The following is a 15583-nucleotide window of genomic DNA, read 5'->3' as shown; positions in this document are numbered from 1 at the left end:
CCTCCAGGTATAACTGCAGGTGGCAGGTGGTGTAAATGTGCATGTATGCAACAGTGGTTTAAGACTAATAAAGCTTGATAGCTGGAACCACCAGGTGGTCAGTTAAATTTTATGATTGATGTTTTTTTACTTCTACAAAAATATGACATATTTGTATCTACAGGTGGATAACACAGTAAACTGGCTGTCTGTGTGTGTGCACAATTCATGAGGATACAGGGATACAATGGTCGCTTATAGGATCCTGTTGACTGTGTGACGTGTATTTCACTGACGTCACGTGGTTGACGTTTGCGGAAGCAAGCCGTTGCTTTAGCCTGATAACCCAAAACCAAAACAGAGGGGATGTTTTCGTACTAAATCCCCAAGAAATCAGAAATTATTTTAAATATCGCTTTGTCACTCTACGGTCGACTCACCGGTTATCACCCAGCACCTGTCAGACGGCTGAGAAGAAGCTAACTGCGACTGAGATGGAGGTAAATGTTTAGTGTCGAGATGTTAGCTTAGCCAGTCTGGTACAACTTGTACTGCTTGTTACATCTTAAAGTTAGCTAATATTATAATGCTCTTTCGTTCGTAATAGCGCTGCTGGGGACTTTGAAACAGGGCTGTAAGCATTAACAGGTTAAGCTACCCATTATGAGGTGTTTACTCTCTCTGCGAACTTCATCCCAAACCTTGTTGTTTAAACGCGCTGAATATCGACATTTGGCAATGTAAGAAAATCACAGTGCTCTGAAGCACTATATGCCTCTGTCACGATATATTATATGTATTAACCATGTCGCCTAGCCGTATTTCACAAAAGCTCTCATATTTGGTGACACTGCTCGCATCCGCCATCCAGACTACATGTGTAAATGTTGACACAAGGAAACGCGAACCTCTTTTTAAGCCGACATTTAAACTCTGTTAGCTCTGAGAGCTTACTTTGTATAAGTTATACACATAGTATATATACACACCGAATTGAACAGTGGCTTCCAACTAAACATACAAGCTTTAAAAACCTTTCTCTGTCAACAGTTATTTTTTGCCGACAAGCAGTGCAACATTTAATTTAGGGTTTTTCAAATGGAATACTGTGCTGACTATGAGACTGCTTTTTGTTGGGCATGTCTGCAGTCCGGCAGTCAAAAAATGAAAAACATATAGAGTATAGCATATCTGCAAACGTTTTAGATATCCTTGTTGCAGTCTGCTCCTAGTTAGGTTTGTAATTTTTTCTTTTTTCTCTCACTGAAACAGGAACCTGGTGGTACTGGAGCGGAGTCTGCGGCTCCATCGCCTGCAGGTGCAGTCAAGTCAAAGGTACTGTATCTGCAAGCGTATTATTGCTCATAGAGGCTATCAACATCTGTAGTATGTGTCTAAATTTGTATGAACATGATTTTCTTTATATATTTTTCTCAGCTGGACACACTGCCCAAAGATGACCTTATCAAGTTTGCAAAGAAACAAATGGCTGCCATGCAGAAAATGAAAGGCAAATGTGCAGGTAGCTATAATTGCCATAAAAGCTTTTGTTTGTCTCTTTGGTTATGTAGACTAATAGTGTACAAGTGTGTAACATTATCTCCATTTTCAGATTTGGAAAAAGAAGTTGAATCCCTCAAACAGCAATCCAAAAACAATAACAACAGTTCGGATGACTCTGCTCTGATTCAGGTGTGTTTGTAGGGAAGCATTTCATCATGTGTCTCTGTTAACAAGCTGTATTTCATTTTCATGCTGCATCATGCAAATCATTTGGGTGTGTGTCACAGGAGCTGACTGAGAGGATGGATGCCTTACTACTGGAGAAGGCAGAAACTCAGCAAAGTCTTTCACTATCTCGTAAAGATCTAGAGAAGACAAAGCAGCAAGCCAAGGTGAAATACAACACAAATATTGTATGATGTGTAACACAGGTTAATTATTTACTTTTATTGAATATTTCTGTGTATTTCTGTAAATTATGAAGTCCTTTTATTGATGCATGTCTGCTTGTTATTTTGCAGGGTGACCTAGCAGTGCTGCAGGGAGAGCTTGACCGTGTAAAAGAAGATCACCAAAAGAAGATCAAGACCCTTGAAAGCAGCATTGAGGAATCCAACAACAAACACCGAGAAGAAGTGGCTTATTTCCAGAAATTACTGAAAGAGCGAGAAGAAAGCGACAGGGAAAGGGAGAGTGAAAGAGAGAGGGAGCGCCTGGCTGAACATGCTAGTGCAAAAGGGATGGCTGAAGAAGTCCGCTCTTGCTTAGAGGCTCAGCTGGAAACCCTTCGAGCTGAACTGGAAGCGTTGCGGGAGCAAAAATCCAAGGAGTTCGCTGAGCTGCAGGAGAGCTACCAAAGGGATTTGACGGAGGCCCAACAGGAGGTGGAGAACCTGAAGGAGGAGCTGAATCAGAAGAGTCTGCAGCATGAGGAGGAGATGAGGGCTCTGGAGGAGGACTGTGAAATGGAGAGAGAGCGTCTCCTGTTGCTCCACGAGGAGCTGACCGAGCAGCTGGCTCTCAAAGGTATAACAGAAGTCAGAATAGGACCTAGATCTGTCACAGTGAAGGTTACTCACTGTTTCCTGGAAGTAATTTCATTTATCCAAGAATAAACACAGTTAAAATAGACAGAAAAAGAAACCATTGACCTCATCACCTACTTTCTTATTTATATCAAAGGAAAATGCTCTAATCAACAAAATCTGCAACTCTGCAAAATCATGCATGGTATAACGCTGCAAAATTGTGTCGCCACTGCATCTGATGAAATTGTCTCTATTGGCTCCATTAGTCAAGATAGCGTTGAAGATAACATATACAGGGACTAATTAATTTCATAATGTATCTAACGTTAGTTAATCATAGCATATCAGGTATAGAATTAATCTGCAGATGCTGACAAAACTTTTCTATAACTGTCAGTTTTTGAACAACGATGAAGGCCAAAATGTGTCCTGCATCAGACTGTAAGACCTGGTGTTTTTAGCCAGGATGATTTCCAGCCCCAAGCAACAGGTTGTTAGGAATGACAGGAGGAAATTAACAGGAAGTCAGCAGTCAGTGATGGTATGAAACAGTCAGACAGACAGATAAACATTCGCACAGAAACACACATGACCAAACGCATGATTCCCACTAGAGTGTGTATACACATATATATATTATGTGTGTGTGCTTGTATTTTTATCATTGATTAAATGGAAATTGAAATTACTTTTCCCACTAACATCCCCACCATTATTTTTTCAGACAGCTTCCTGCAGGATGTGCAGGAGGAAGATGAGGAACCTGCCCGTGGTTCAGGGATTGCCAAAATGCTGGAGCTGTCAGCCCGAAGTCAGGGTGACTCCAGCCTTGGTGATGGAGAGGAGACAGAGACAGGAAGACTGAGAGCAGCCCTGGAAGAACTCCAAGCCCAGAGCACCATGTTACAGGATGAGCTCACCCTGCTCAGTAATGTGAAGGGTGAGCTTGAGGCAGAGCTGGAGAAGGTCAGGGAGGAGTTTCAGATGGAGAAAGAAGAGCTGGAGTTTAAAATCAACGAGTTGCAGATGAATCGGGAAAGTGCTCCCAATGACCTAGCTGTAACGCTGAACCAGCAAGAAGGAGAGTTTCAGCAACAGAGCGAAGCACACAAAGATGGAGGTGAATCCAAAGAGTCAGCAGTCAATCCTGGGGACCAAAACAGTCTAAATCCTGAGGAGCTGAGGGCCCAGTGTGAGGCCTTGACCAGAGAGAGAGACTCTGCTGTGTTCGAGTGTCAGCACATCAGAGACATCCTGCAAGGTCTGGAGACAGAACTGGGTGAAAAGACGAAAAATTTTGTTCTTCAGTACAACGCCATGAAGGAGCAGGGGGCCAGTACTTTGCGGGAACTCCAAGACAAGCTGGAACAACTAACCCAGGAGAAGGATGAACAGGTGCTGAGGGTGAGAGAGGTCACAGAGGAGAAAGACACTCTGATGAAGGACCTGCAAGACCTGAAGCTAAAGCTTGAAGTTACTGCAGGCGAAGACCAGAAACTTCAATCATCTGTAGAGGAACAAACAACTTTAGCCTATGAATTAAAGCAATCTGTGGAGGAACTGACCAAGCAGAACGAGGAGATCCTCTCCCAACTGCAAATGAAGGAAAACGTGACTCAAGACCTGAAAGAGATGGTCAACAAGCTGACTGAAGAGCGAGACCAAATACAGTCCCAGCTTCAGCATACAGAAGAGGAAATGCAAAAGCTGAGCAATGAGAGAGAGAAAGAAATGGAGAGGCTGCTTGAGGAGAAAGAGAAAGAGGCACTTTTGCGTAAAGACGAGAACATGAAGGAGTTGAACAGCTTGAAAAAAGAGAAGGAGGATGAAGTGCAACATCTGAAAGCGGAGAGGGAAAAGCTGGAGGAGAGCCTTAGGGAGGAGGTGGAGAGAAGGCAGGATACAGTTTCTGCTTTAGAGCTGACTATCAAAGATCTCACCATAGAAAAGTCTGACCTCCAACAGAAATTGGAAGAGGCATTTACTGGGCTTTCTAAAACCCAGGAAGGAAGGGAGCTTTTGGGCTCCAAGATGGCAGCCATGGAGGCTCAGCTACAGCAGGAGACCTCTGAAAAGAATCAGCTAGAGATGAAGTTGAGTTCACTGACAGAGGAGGCAGAGCAGGCTCGTGCCACAATCACAGCTCTGGAGGGAAATCAGTCTGAAGCGCTTAGAAACTCCACGAAAGAAGTTGAGGAGCTCCAAGCACGCGTTGATGAGCTGGAAAAGGAAAAAGGGCTGTTGAAGAGTAGTCTTGAGGAGGCTCAAGGAGTAATGGGATTAGAGGAGGTGGAAAAGGAGCTCCAGGCTCGTATCTCAGACCTGGAACAGGAGAGGAGCATGTTGAGAAACAACCTGGAGGAGGTGGTGAAGGATACAGAAGGGTTGCAGAAAGACCTGGAGGACATGAAGTCAGTCAATGAGAAGCTTAACGAGGAGAACCAGAGACTGCAGGCTCACATTTCTCTGATGACTCAAGAGAAAGAGGAGAAGGTGGAAGGGGAAATGAAGACAGAGATGGAGAATATGGAGAAAGAGAGAAGAGAGCTAAAAGACCAGCTGACCGAGAAGGATTCACTCATATCTCAGTTGAGGAGCGAGATTGCTGCAGTCCAGGTGCGTGGAGCTCCTGTTGTGTCAGGTTCTTCTTAGAGGAATGTCAGTCCACGAGAAACAGGAATTTAAGATGCTGTTCATAATCCTGTTTATAATCACTGATCTTATTCTGCCAAATATTAAAAATAACTATTTGTTATTGACCATATTTTGCTTTAGCTGTCGAATCAGACATGATCAGGCAGCCATATTAATTACTGTCTATAATGTTGCCTTTTCTCATAGCCCTAGTACAGATTGCTAAAATCAAAAATTTTCCAAACTTACTTTGGTAATTTTTTAACCTAGACCCTATTTTTCCAAGTTTTGTGTCTAAGTGACTAATGGGAGCAACAGTTTTTGAAATTGTTCCAGTACTGAATGAAAGGGCTGTAGCCAGCAACAGGAAACAGGCTACGATGTAACCACTCAGGGCATGTATGCACTGTCAATTTACATCCTCTAAAGGTGCTTGTTTTTGCTGCTGACAGGCTCAGATTATTATTATTTTAAAGGGTCTGACAACATTATGAAAAGGATCCCTACTTTTTGTACAGTAAGACAGTAAGACTCTTTTTGTTTCACCAACCCCGAAATCTCCATCGCCAAACCCACGAGACTCCGTTTAAATAAACAGTAATTCAGCATGTATAGAGCCAGCATAGTTTCACATCTAACTGGGTGGATTTATTTATTAATTTAAAAGGATCCCCATTAGCTGATGCCAGTGGCACTAGCTAGTATTCCTTGGGTCTGAAATCCAGTATGTTAGATTCATCATCCACACATGTTGTACATCTCCAGCTGTGTTAAATTAAGTGGTGAATCAAGGGTTTATTTCAACCAAACCAGAGTTGATGATTGTTGGGACAGTGGAAAGATGACCTCAGATGACTTCTGTGAAATTTATTTTGTTTTTGTGTTTTACGATGATAAAATAACTGTTCATTTAAATGGAGTCTGGCAAGTTTGACGATAGTGGTTTTGGGGCTGTTCCTGGTAAAACAAAAAGGATCTTACTCTTCAACATAAAGATCTGTCTCTGTAGGGATCCTTTTCCAGACACAGAATAACAATCTGAGCCTATCAGTGGCAAAACAAGCGCTTGTAGTAGACGTAAATGAACGGTGCACAATTGCCCATCAACATTATGTTGGAGCAGCTGGCTGCACTGGTTTTGCGCAATACTGGACCAATTTGAAAAACTGTCCATTAGTCACTTAGACACTAAAACATGGAAAAAACATAGGGTCCAGGTTGAAAAATATTGAAACTACCCTTTACACCATATAGCAAGTCAAATACCTTGATGAAGGTGAAGCTTTGCTTGTTTTTCTTTATTTTTTGACAATCAACTTCTTGGCAGGTATTTGGTGGGTTTTTTTTTTGTTTTGTTTTTTTTTTAGCTCATATACTGAACAGCATTCTCAATTAATTAAGAGAATAATCTGTAGATCAACTAGTAGATCCCGTAAAACTTACAGTAAAAACAGTTTAAAGCCCAGTCCCAATTTAACATCCAGTCCTTTTTACTAGCCCGGTGTGGCTACACATTTTGGCCAGGCCTTTATCTATTAGAAGCCTGGTCTGGTTGCCAAGCAGTTCATAATTATAGAAGTTCTTTCGATGTTTAAAACTGGATTGTTTACTACACAACGTCGATGTTAGTTAGCTGCTTAGATCAAATATTAATGTTTAAACTTCTGTCAGTATGGAGATGCCACACATCTTTAGCTTGGTTCAGTTTATTTTACTGAACCACCAGAGAAGAGTGTAATTCATTTAGATTTACCACCCTGCCAAAAAAGCAAGTGGTGACGCCCTTCCTCTGAAGCTGTCAAACTAAAAACGTGTCTGATGTTTTTTTTAGCTTATTCTTATGTTTTCTGCTCTTAACTCCTCTTCTCTGTCAGGAGTCTGCTGTCCAGTCTGCATCCTCGGAAGAAAATACAGCCAGTGAGATCACAACAAAAATAGGTATGGAGATGACACTTGTTGTTATTTCACGAAATATATGGCCCTTCAAAAAACAATTTAATTAGTTTTCTCCGTGGAGCGGATGATAAATTATAGATTATAAATTCTGAGTGTCGTAACTGCTGCTGCCCTCAGCTCTCCTGGAGAAAGAACACAAAGAAAAGGATGAGAAGATGAACAAAATCAAGGCAGTGGCCATCAAAGCAAAGAAGGAGCTGGAAACCAGTAAGAAAGAGGTAAAGGGAAGCATGACATTTCTTAGATGTAGATGCAAGTTTGCTGTGCTTTTATTTAACAACGTGAACAGGACATTTGAACGTGATGTAAATACACAGGAGTTTATATGTTATTGTTCTTCCTGCTGATTTTTTAACCAGAGGAACACATCCTAAATATCTGTTGGAAAGGTCAATAGAAATTCCATTATCAAAACAACAACATTATAGTAAAAGTATAATTAAAGTATTGTTTTAAGGTCGGGACACTTAATAAATATTGATATAGATTGTAAATAAATTTTTCCCCTCTGTGCTTAGATTACATAATGCGTCTGAATCGGCAATTTATTTTTTTCTCCAGGTTGCATCCCTGAAAGAAGAAGTAGATACACTGAAAGCAGAGAAAGAGAGAGTGAACAGCTCCATGAAAGATATCATCCACGGTGCTGAAGGCTACAAGGTAGGCAACTATGTGGGACAAAGCAACTTCCAGAATATCCTGCTTAACTAAACTAAAAGTTACTTCCTCAAAGGCACTGATGCAAATAGCTGCTGCCAGGTGAAAACATCAAATCTGCAAAAACAGTAAACTACTCAGGAACACTGAAAAACAGCCTTTGTTTTCACAGAGTTGTGATCATAAATATATGTAATCATGAAACTTTTGTGTCAAACAGTCACTGAACTATTGTAGCGTAAGATGTGTATCAGCTCACCAAATATAGAATTGTTATTCAACATAATGTGGTGTAGAGATGCATATTTTACTGTACGTAATTAATTCAGTTGAAGTGCCAAATGACGAACTGAAAAATGTATTGATAACCTTTATATTAGATTCCATAATAGAGCACAAATAAATAAAACGATAAGTAAACAATATTTCTTAGTGTTTGATATGTCAGAATAAAGACAACACTAGACATTTATTAGAGAGTTTAGAATTAAAAGATTAGATAAATGAGTTGATGATGATGATTAATATGGGGTTAAATGTGCCAAAAATATTATTAAAAATAAGCGTAGGCACTAATTAATTTTTTAAAATGTGACATAAATTAATATTTTTTATTTACTTTTTAATTTTTTATTTTTATCTTTGTACTAATTCCCCTATTTATTTATTTATTTATTTATTTTATGTGTTTATTTTTCCATTCATTTTTCCATTTATTTTAGTCAATTTTTATCATTTTTTTTAATGTATTTTAAGCTTATTTTTAAATGTACTCATTTAAAGTAATTTGATTATTATTTTTTGTACAGCTTCTATCCTCCATTAATTTTCACTCCATCTGATAGACCATTTAAATGATTAGATATTCTTTAAAGGACAAACCCAACATCAGCTGACCCAAAATGAAATTGACCATTTAGATTGTTAAATATTTGATTAATGTAATTCTTTGGTAATGTGTTGCTAATTTGCAAGTGGCAGCATGCTGGCTTTGAAACAGACCTTTTTGCCTGATGTGACTCCCAGAGGTCTCCATAAGCAGCCCCCAGACTGCACTGTGCTTTACGACTGTGTCTCCATTAGAGAAGAAACCACTCTGTTGTGTCTAATGAGAGTCACGTCCCATACTCAACTGTAAATGCAGCTGATATCTGAGATGCATAGTGTTTACCTTCACCAAACTGTTCAAGCGGCTCCCGTAATAAATGACTCTGTGTTTGTGTGTTTGTGTAGCACCTGCAGATAGATTACGACAGGCAGACAGAGCAACTGGATAAAGAGAGAGAGAAGGCGGAGGAGGCAGAGAGACAGATTGCTGAGCTGACCAAACGACTCAGCAGTGCTGTCACACAGGTAACACAGATACACACTCAATCACACACACCCACACATTACCACTAACAAACACACAAACTGCTCTCACCCTCCAGTAAATCTAAGCAGTGCCACTTTGTCCTGCAATACATCTCTCCAATACTTCTCGCGTAACTCAGTTTCCATCTGATTTACAGTGAGTCGTTTTAGCCAGCGACACTATACCCAGCTATGCTTGACGGCCCGGTGCCCACAAATAGCCTATCAGATGTGACTGGGTGAGCTAGGGAGAAATTTTGTTTATATATACTTCTCTCCCCAAGCTCATAACTGTCTCTTTCCAATGAGAGAACAACAGGCAGGTAAATGGAGCGGAGTATAGCTTCCATCTGCTGCAAGCTAGTGCAACACCATTTTCTGAGACAGAGGTTTATTCTTGTGTGCACTCATGGGTCTCAAGAGGGGCCAAGCCGACTGAAAGCTCATCAGGGATCTTAAGAGTACGTCTGGACATCTCTGTTTACCAATCATAGTTTCAGTGTTTGGCTGACAGATGACGGGAGGTAGCTGCTGCCGCCTGGCTCAGTGTTCCTTGCAGAGAAAGCCCTCAGAGCCTGCCGCTGTCAGATTTGCATGAATGACTTTCAAATGTGTCTCGTGTGTTCATGCAGGTGTGGCGCATTTGCCTACATGTGCATCTTCAGGTGGAAACCTTGAATCAGAAACAAGTTAAACCATATTCTCGTTGTGTGAAACATTCATTTCATTGGGATTTAAAAGATCATGAAATATATTCTTAACTCATTAAAAACCCATAAAACCATTTTTCAACCAGGACACTACTTTACCATGTTTTTGTATCTAAGTGACTAATGGGAACAGCAGTTTTTAAAATTGGTCCAGTTTTGAGGAAACAGGCTGGAATCTAGTGACTGTTGGTATTTGCACCATCAGTTTATGTCCAATAAAGGTTCCTTTTTTTGTCACTGACAGGCTCAGAATATTTTAAGTGTCTGACAACATTATGGAAAGGATCCCAACAGCAATAGACCTTGTTGTTAAAGAGTTAGATCCTCTTTGTTTAACCCTTTGAAACCTGAGGAAATTGGCTTGATTTTTTCTCAAAAACATAGGAAGAAAGCAAGGAGCAACAGAGGAGGAAATTTGGAATTAGTAAAGAGAAAATTAATTAATTAATTAAAAAATGAGAAAACTGTTTCTAAAAAAAGAAAGGAAAAAGACAAAGTTAAAAAAAACAAACAAACAGGGAAGTGACGTGGAAAAAGTGCATAAAAATTATAATAATTCTGTACCACAATTCAAAATATGTAGTAATAATAATTATGAATATATTTTTCCCTAGCTTTTTTTCTTTTTCCCCCAATTTTTCATGTAAATAATCTTTTAAATCTATTTTTTATTTTTTATTTTTGTAATTTTTGCGACATCTTTTACTGAGTTGCTCATTGCCTTTTTCCCCATGTTTTTGGAAGAATCCCACCTATTTGCTCAAAGGTTTAAATAGTTGAGAACGGCGTCTGAAGGCGACACACGCAAAGTGAAAAGGGAACCAGAAAGAGCCCTGAAATTGCTGTTGAAAAGTAATTTTAGCATATATAAAATCAGCTAATTTTCACATCTAGCTAGGTGAATTAAGGCTTTACAACCAAACCAGAGTTGGGGATCTTTGGAATAGTGGAAAGATGAACCAAGATGGCTCTTGTGAAATTTGTTTTGTTTCTGTTGGCTTTGAATGAAGTGTGTTTCACAATTATAAACTTACTGCTTATTTAATGGAATCTGCCGAGTTTGGGACTGTTTCTAGTAAAACATAAAGGGTCTTACTCTTTAAGAAAAAGGTCTATTCCCTATAGAGATCCTTTCCATGTTCTCAGTCACTTATAATAATAACCTGAGCCTGTCAGTGACAAAAAACAAGCAGGTTTAGTGGACGAAGTGTGATGGTGCACAATTGCCGGTTAGCCTTACATCGCAACTGGCTGCAGCGGTCTCACTCAATACTCGTCCATTTTCAAATATCGTTGATCCTATCGGTCACTTAGATACAAAAATAAGAAAAACAGAGTGAAAAATGCCAAAGTTAGCCTTTAATACAATAAAATAACCAAAAGTGACTGATTTTGTGGAATAAATTACAGTTAAATACAACTAGCATTGTAGCTCATCATAAACCAGCTTGCCTCAGAGGTGCAGGGCTGATGTAGTTTACTTAAAGATTTATAATTGAACACACCAAACAGTGAAACTGTGTATTTCACACCTTGTTTCATTTCACAGTTTTTCATTAAATCATATTTTCTGCCTGATAAGTTGCTTAACTTAAGTGTGTCACCTAATGGGGATAATAATATAATATAATATGCTTTTACAGAATGAGACTCTGAGCAGTGAGAAGGAGGACCTGCTGGCTAGTTTGGAGACCCAGAGGAACACAGTGAGGCAGCTGGAAGCCCAAAACCAGGAGCTGCAAAGACAGTCAGCCAGTCTGGACAGAGACATGATGGCCGAGAGAGCTATGAAAGAACAGAAGATCAAGGTAGAAAGGAAGAGAGATGTATAATCCATATTACTGTTATGTACTAATCAGAGGTCATGTCAGCCTGTGCTCCCAAATTTGTAGTTTAGCCATAGACTGTGTAAAGGAAATGGATGTAGCATCCAGGTCTGAAAAGTAAAGCCAATGTGGAAGTACCTTAGACCGTCATTATTTCTAATGGCCAGCAGGGGGCGACTCTGCTGGTTGCAAAATGAATTCTGATTGTATAGAAGTCAATGAGAATATGACTCTACTTCTCACTTGATTTATTATATTTTCCTAACGAGTTTATAGTCTTAATGGTTAATTTCAAGTCTTCTTCAATACAGCATGATGTTCATTTTCTAAATTATGGTCCCTTCTAGATTAAAAGAGACGATAAAGCACGGTATGCTTTAGAGCATGACCACCTTGTGATTTTCAAGTCGCTATCACAGTGGTGCCCTTGGGTTCTCAGTCAGATCCACCCCTCGCTCATCCATAGCTCTACCCTCCTCACCACATACAGTCATTTTTGGCTCCAAAAAACACAAGATGGCGACGGCCAAAATCCAGACTTAAGGTTTCAAAATGGTACTCCACAAATCAGTGGGTTACGTCACGGCAGTTACATCCACTTTTTTTATAGTCTGTGATCTTAGGTGATCTTATAGCACCACATGCAGTGTGTGAAACTTTAGACCTACCTGTATGTAAAGTATCTAGTCAAACTGCTTTTAAGTGTTGATATAATAAGATGAAATATACAGTATAAAAATCCCTTTGTGTGTATATGCATGTGTGCCTGCTTGCTTCTCTAGGACTTGTCAACTGCCATGAAGGAGGTAGAAGAGCTGACAGCCCAGCTCCGCAAGCAGCAGCAACAGTCTCAGCAGACTGCCCAGGAGCTGGAGCAGCTACGCAAGGTACACACACACACACACACACCACACACCACACACTCAGCTTCTCAGACACTAGTGTCTCTGAGGGCCTGTCCAGTCAAGCGACTGGACTGATGATGGCCGGCCTGCAGCTACAGCAGCACCTCTCAGAGAGAAAGAGAGCAATTCTAGCCCACAGCACAGGAGCTGCTGTTTCTTTTCCATTAGTGGAGACCTACATAGTGAAACAGTGTACATGGAAGCTGCCAGGAGCTCTGACCTCACGTCATGTGTTCACATTGTTAGTACAGCCCAACAAACACTTTGGGGTTTTTTTAGGCTGATACCAACAGTGATTTTTGAGAGTACAGAAGAAACAATTACACTGGGCACAATTCTTTTGTTTTGGCCAAGATCCTAGAAAGTTTATTATAACAGAGTAGTGATAAAGAAATGTTTAGGTTAAGCTGTATTATTTAAGATATTATTAAGAGTTCATACATGATAAGGTAAATCTTTTTATTAGGAAATATCCATAAAAATATCACATTGCCTTTACCATTTAAGTTTACCATTTAGCAAAAGATGTCACTGTGTGTGTGTGTGTGTGTGTGTGTGTGTGTGTGTGTGTGTGTGTGTGAGTGAACAGAATTGTAATTATATAATGTTTCAAGAGATCAGGTCCTAAATTTCTGGGAGAACTACCACCTCAAGCCTTCCTCCTTTTAAGCCTTTCTAGGTTCTCAACAGTCACAGATAAACAGATTAAATAATCTTTTGAAAAACATGTCACCTTTTTTTTATATCCACGTCTCTTATTTAAGAAATAGGATAGCTGCTAATTTTAAACTTGTTTGACTCTGTAAATTATTTCTTTAGTGTTAAAAATTCCAACAGCATATTATACGCAGCATTAAACAAGTAAATGTTGGATAAAACCAGATGTTGAAAATGAGAATGAAAAAAAAAGAAAATTCTACTTTTTTTTTGTTCTGTAAAAAATGTGTGTGACTGTTGAGGAGATGAGGGTTTGAGCTTTGTTCCCTGTAATGACAAGTGTTTTGGTTCTGCCTCTAGGAGGCGCAGCAGAGCTCTCTGCTGGACATGGAGATGGCTGACTACGAACGCCTGGTCAAAGAACTCAACGCCAAACTCACAGAGAAGGATGAGTGTGTCGAGGAGTTAAAGGCCCAGATAAGCACACTGACCCAGAAGGAGGACACACTCAAACAGGAAATCGGTATGTACAGTACAGGCCAAAAGTTTGGACACACCTTCTCATTCAATGCGTTTTCTTTATTTTCATGACTATTTACATTGTAGATTCTCACTGAAGGCATCAAAACTATGAATAAACACATGTGGAGTTATGTACTTAACAAAAAAAGGTGAAATAACTGAAAACATGTTTTATATTCTAGTTTCTTCAAAATAGCCACCCTTTGCTCTGATTACTGCTTTGCACACTCTTGGCATTCTCTCCATGAGCTTCAAGAGGTAGTCACCTGAAATGGTTTCCACTTCACAGGTGTGCCTTATCAGGGTTAATTAGTGGAATTTCTTGCTTTATCAATGGGGTTGGGACCATCAGTTGTGTTGTGCAGAAGTCAGGTTAATACACAGCCGACAGCCCTATTGGACAACTGTTAAAATTCATATTATGGCAAGAACCAATCAGCTAACTAAAGAAAAACGAGTGGCCATCATTACTTTAAGAAATGAAGGTCAGTCAGTCTGGAAAATTGCAAAAACTTTAAATGTGTCCCCAAGTGGAGTCGCAAAAACCATCAAGTGCTACAACGAAACTGGCACACATGAGGACCGACCCAGGAAAGGAAGACCAAGAGTCACCTCTGCTTCTGAGGATAAGTTCATCCGAGTCACCAGCCTCAGAAATCGCAAGTTAACAGCAGCTCAGATCAGAGACCAGATGAATGCCACACAGAGTTCTAGCAGCAGACCCATCTCTAGAACAGCTGTTAAGAGGAGACTGCGCGAATCAGGCCTTCATGGTCAAATAGCTGCTAGGAAACCACTGCTAAGGAGAGGCAACAAGCAGAAGAGATTTGTTTGGGCCAAGAAACACAAGGAATGGACATTAGACCAGTGGAAATCCGTGCTTTGGTCTGATGAGTCCAAATTTGAGATCTTTGGTTCCAACCGCCGTGTCTTTGTGAGACGCAGAAAAGGTGAACGGATGGATTCCACATGCCTGGTTCCCACTGTGAAGCATGGAGGAGGAGGCGTGATGGTGTGGGGGTGTTTTGCTGGTGACACTGTTGGGGATTTATTCAAAATTGAAGGCACACTGAACCAGCATGGCTACCACAGCATCCTGCAGCGACGTGCCATCCCATCCGGTTTGCGTTTAGTTGGACGATCATTTATTTTTCAACAGGACAATGACCCCAAACACACCTCCAGGCTGTGTAAGGGCTGTTTGACCAAGAAGGAGAGTGATGGAGTGCTGCGGCAGATGACCTGAACCTGTCACCGGACCTGAACCCAAACGAGATGGTTTGGGGTGAGCTGGACCGCAGAGTGAAGGCAAAGGGGCCAACAAGTGCTAAACACCTCTGGGAACTCCTTCAAGACTGTTGGAAAACCATTTCAGGTGACTACCTCTTGAAGCTCATGGAGAGAATGCCAAGAGTGTGCAAAGCAGTAATCAGAGCAAAGGGTGGCTATTTTGAAGAAACTAGAATATAAAACATGTTTTCAGTTATTTCACCTTTTTTTGTTAAGTACATAACTCCACATGTGTTCATTCATAGTTTTGATGCCTTCAGTGAGAATCTACAATGTAAATAGTCATGAAAATAAAGAAAACGCATTGAATGAGAAGGTGTGTCCAAACTTTTGGCCTGTACTGTATGAGACATTAGCGTCTGTGCTCAGTCTTTGACATATTGATTAATACTTCTCAAAGATTAGTCTAGCTAAAGGATGGATGTATATTTATTTAGAAATAGCATTATAATAAGAGGATACCAGCTGTGCTCCCACTGTTTTTGGTTCACAGCACAATTCCACAGACTTTGAAGATTGATCAAACCTATTATCTGTGTCTTCAAACAAACTGTATCAGAGCC

The 15583-nt window shown here is 40.2% G+C and overlaps 1 protein-coding gene across 1 annotated transcript in view; it reads left to right on the top strand.

Moving 5' to 3' along the window:
• The first annotated feature begins 285 nt into the window (after window positions 1-285).
• Window positions 286-15583, top strand: part of LOC125900282 (GRIP and coiled-coil domain-containing protein 2) — a 29088-nt gene continuing 13790 nt past the window's right edge. Inside the window, exons 1-14 of the mRNA XM_049595192.1 lie at window positions 286-479; window positions 1252-1314; window positions 1417-1501; window positions 1592-1671; window positions 1770-1874; window positions 2004-2508; window positions 3235-5126; window positions 7019-7082; window positions 7218-7318; window positions 7662-7760; window positions 8991-9110; window positions 11464-11628; window positions 12429-12533; window positions 13569-13731. Of these exons, the coding sequence (XP_049451149.1) occupies window positions 474-479; window positions 1252-1314; window positions 1417-1501; window positions 1592-1671; window positions 1770-1874; window positions 2004-2508; window positions 3235-5126; window positions 7019-7082; window positions 7218-7318; window positions 7662-7760; window positions 8991-9110; window positions 11464-11628; window positions 12429-12533; window positions 13569-13731 (3553 nt within the window). The 5' untranslated portion in view covers window positions 286-473. The remainder of the gene's footprint in view (window positions 480-1251; window positions 1315-1416; window positions 1502-1591; window positions 1672-1769; window positions 1875-2003; window positions 2509-3234; window positions 5127-7018; window positions 7083-7217; window positions 7319-7661; window positions 7761-8990; window positions 9111-11463; window positions 11629-12428; window positions 12534-13568; window positions 13732-15583) is intronic.

Source organism: Epinephelus fuscoguttatus, linkage group LG13 (genome assembly GCF_011397635.1).
Source record: "Epinephelus fuscoguttatus linkage group LG13, E.fuscoguttatus.final_Chr_v1".
NCBI classification, from domain to species: Eukaryota; Metazoa; Chordata; class Actinopteri; order Perciformes; family Serranidae; genus Epinephelus; species Epinephelus fuscoguttatus.
Note: the sequence above shows the minus strand (reverse complement) of the source record. Positions and strands in the feature narration are given on the sequence as shown.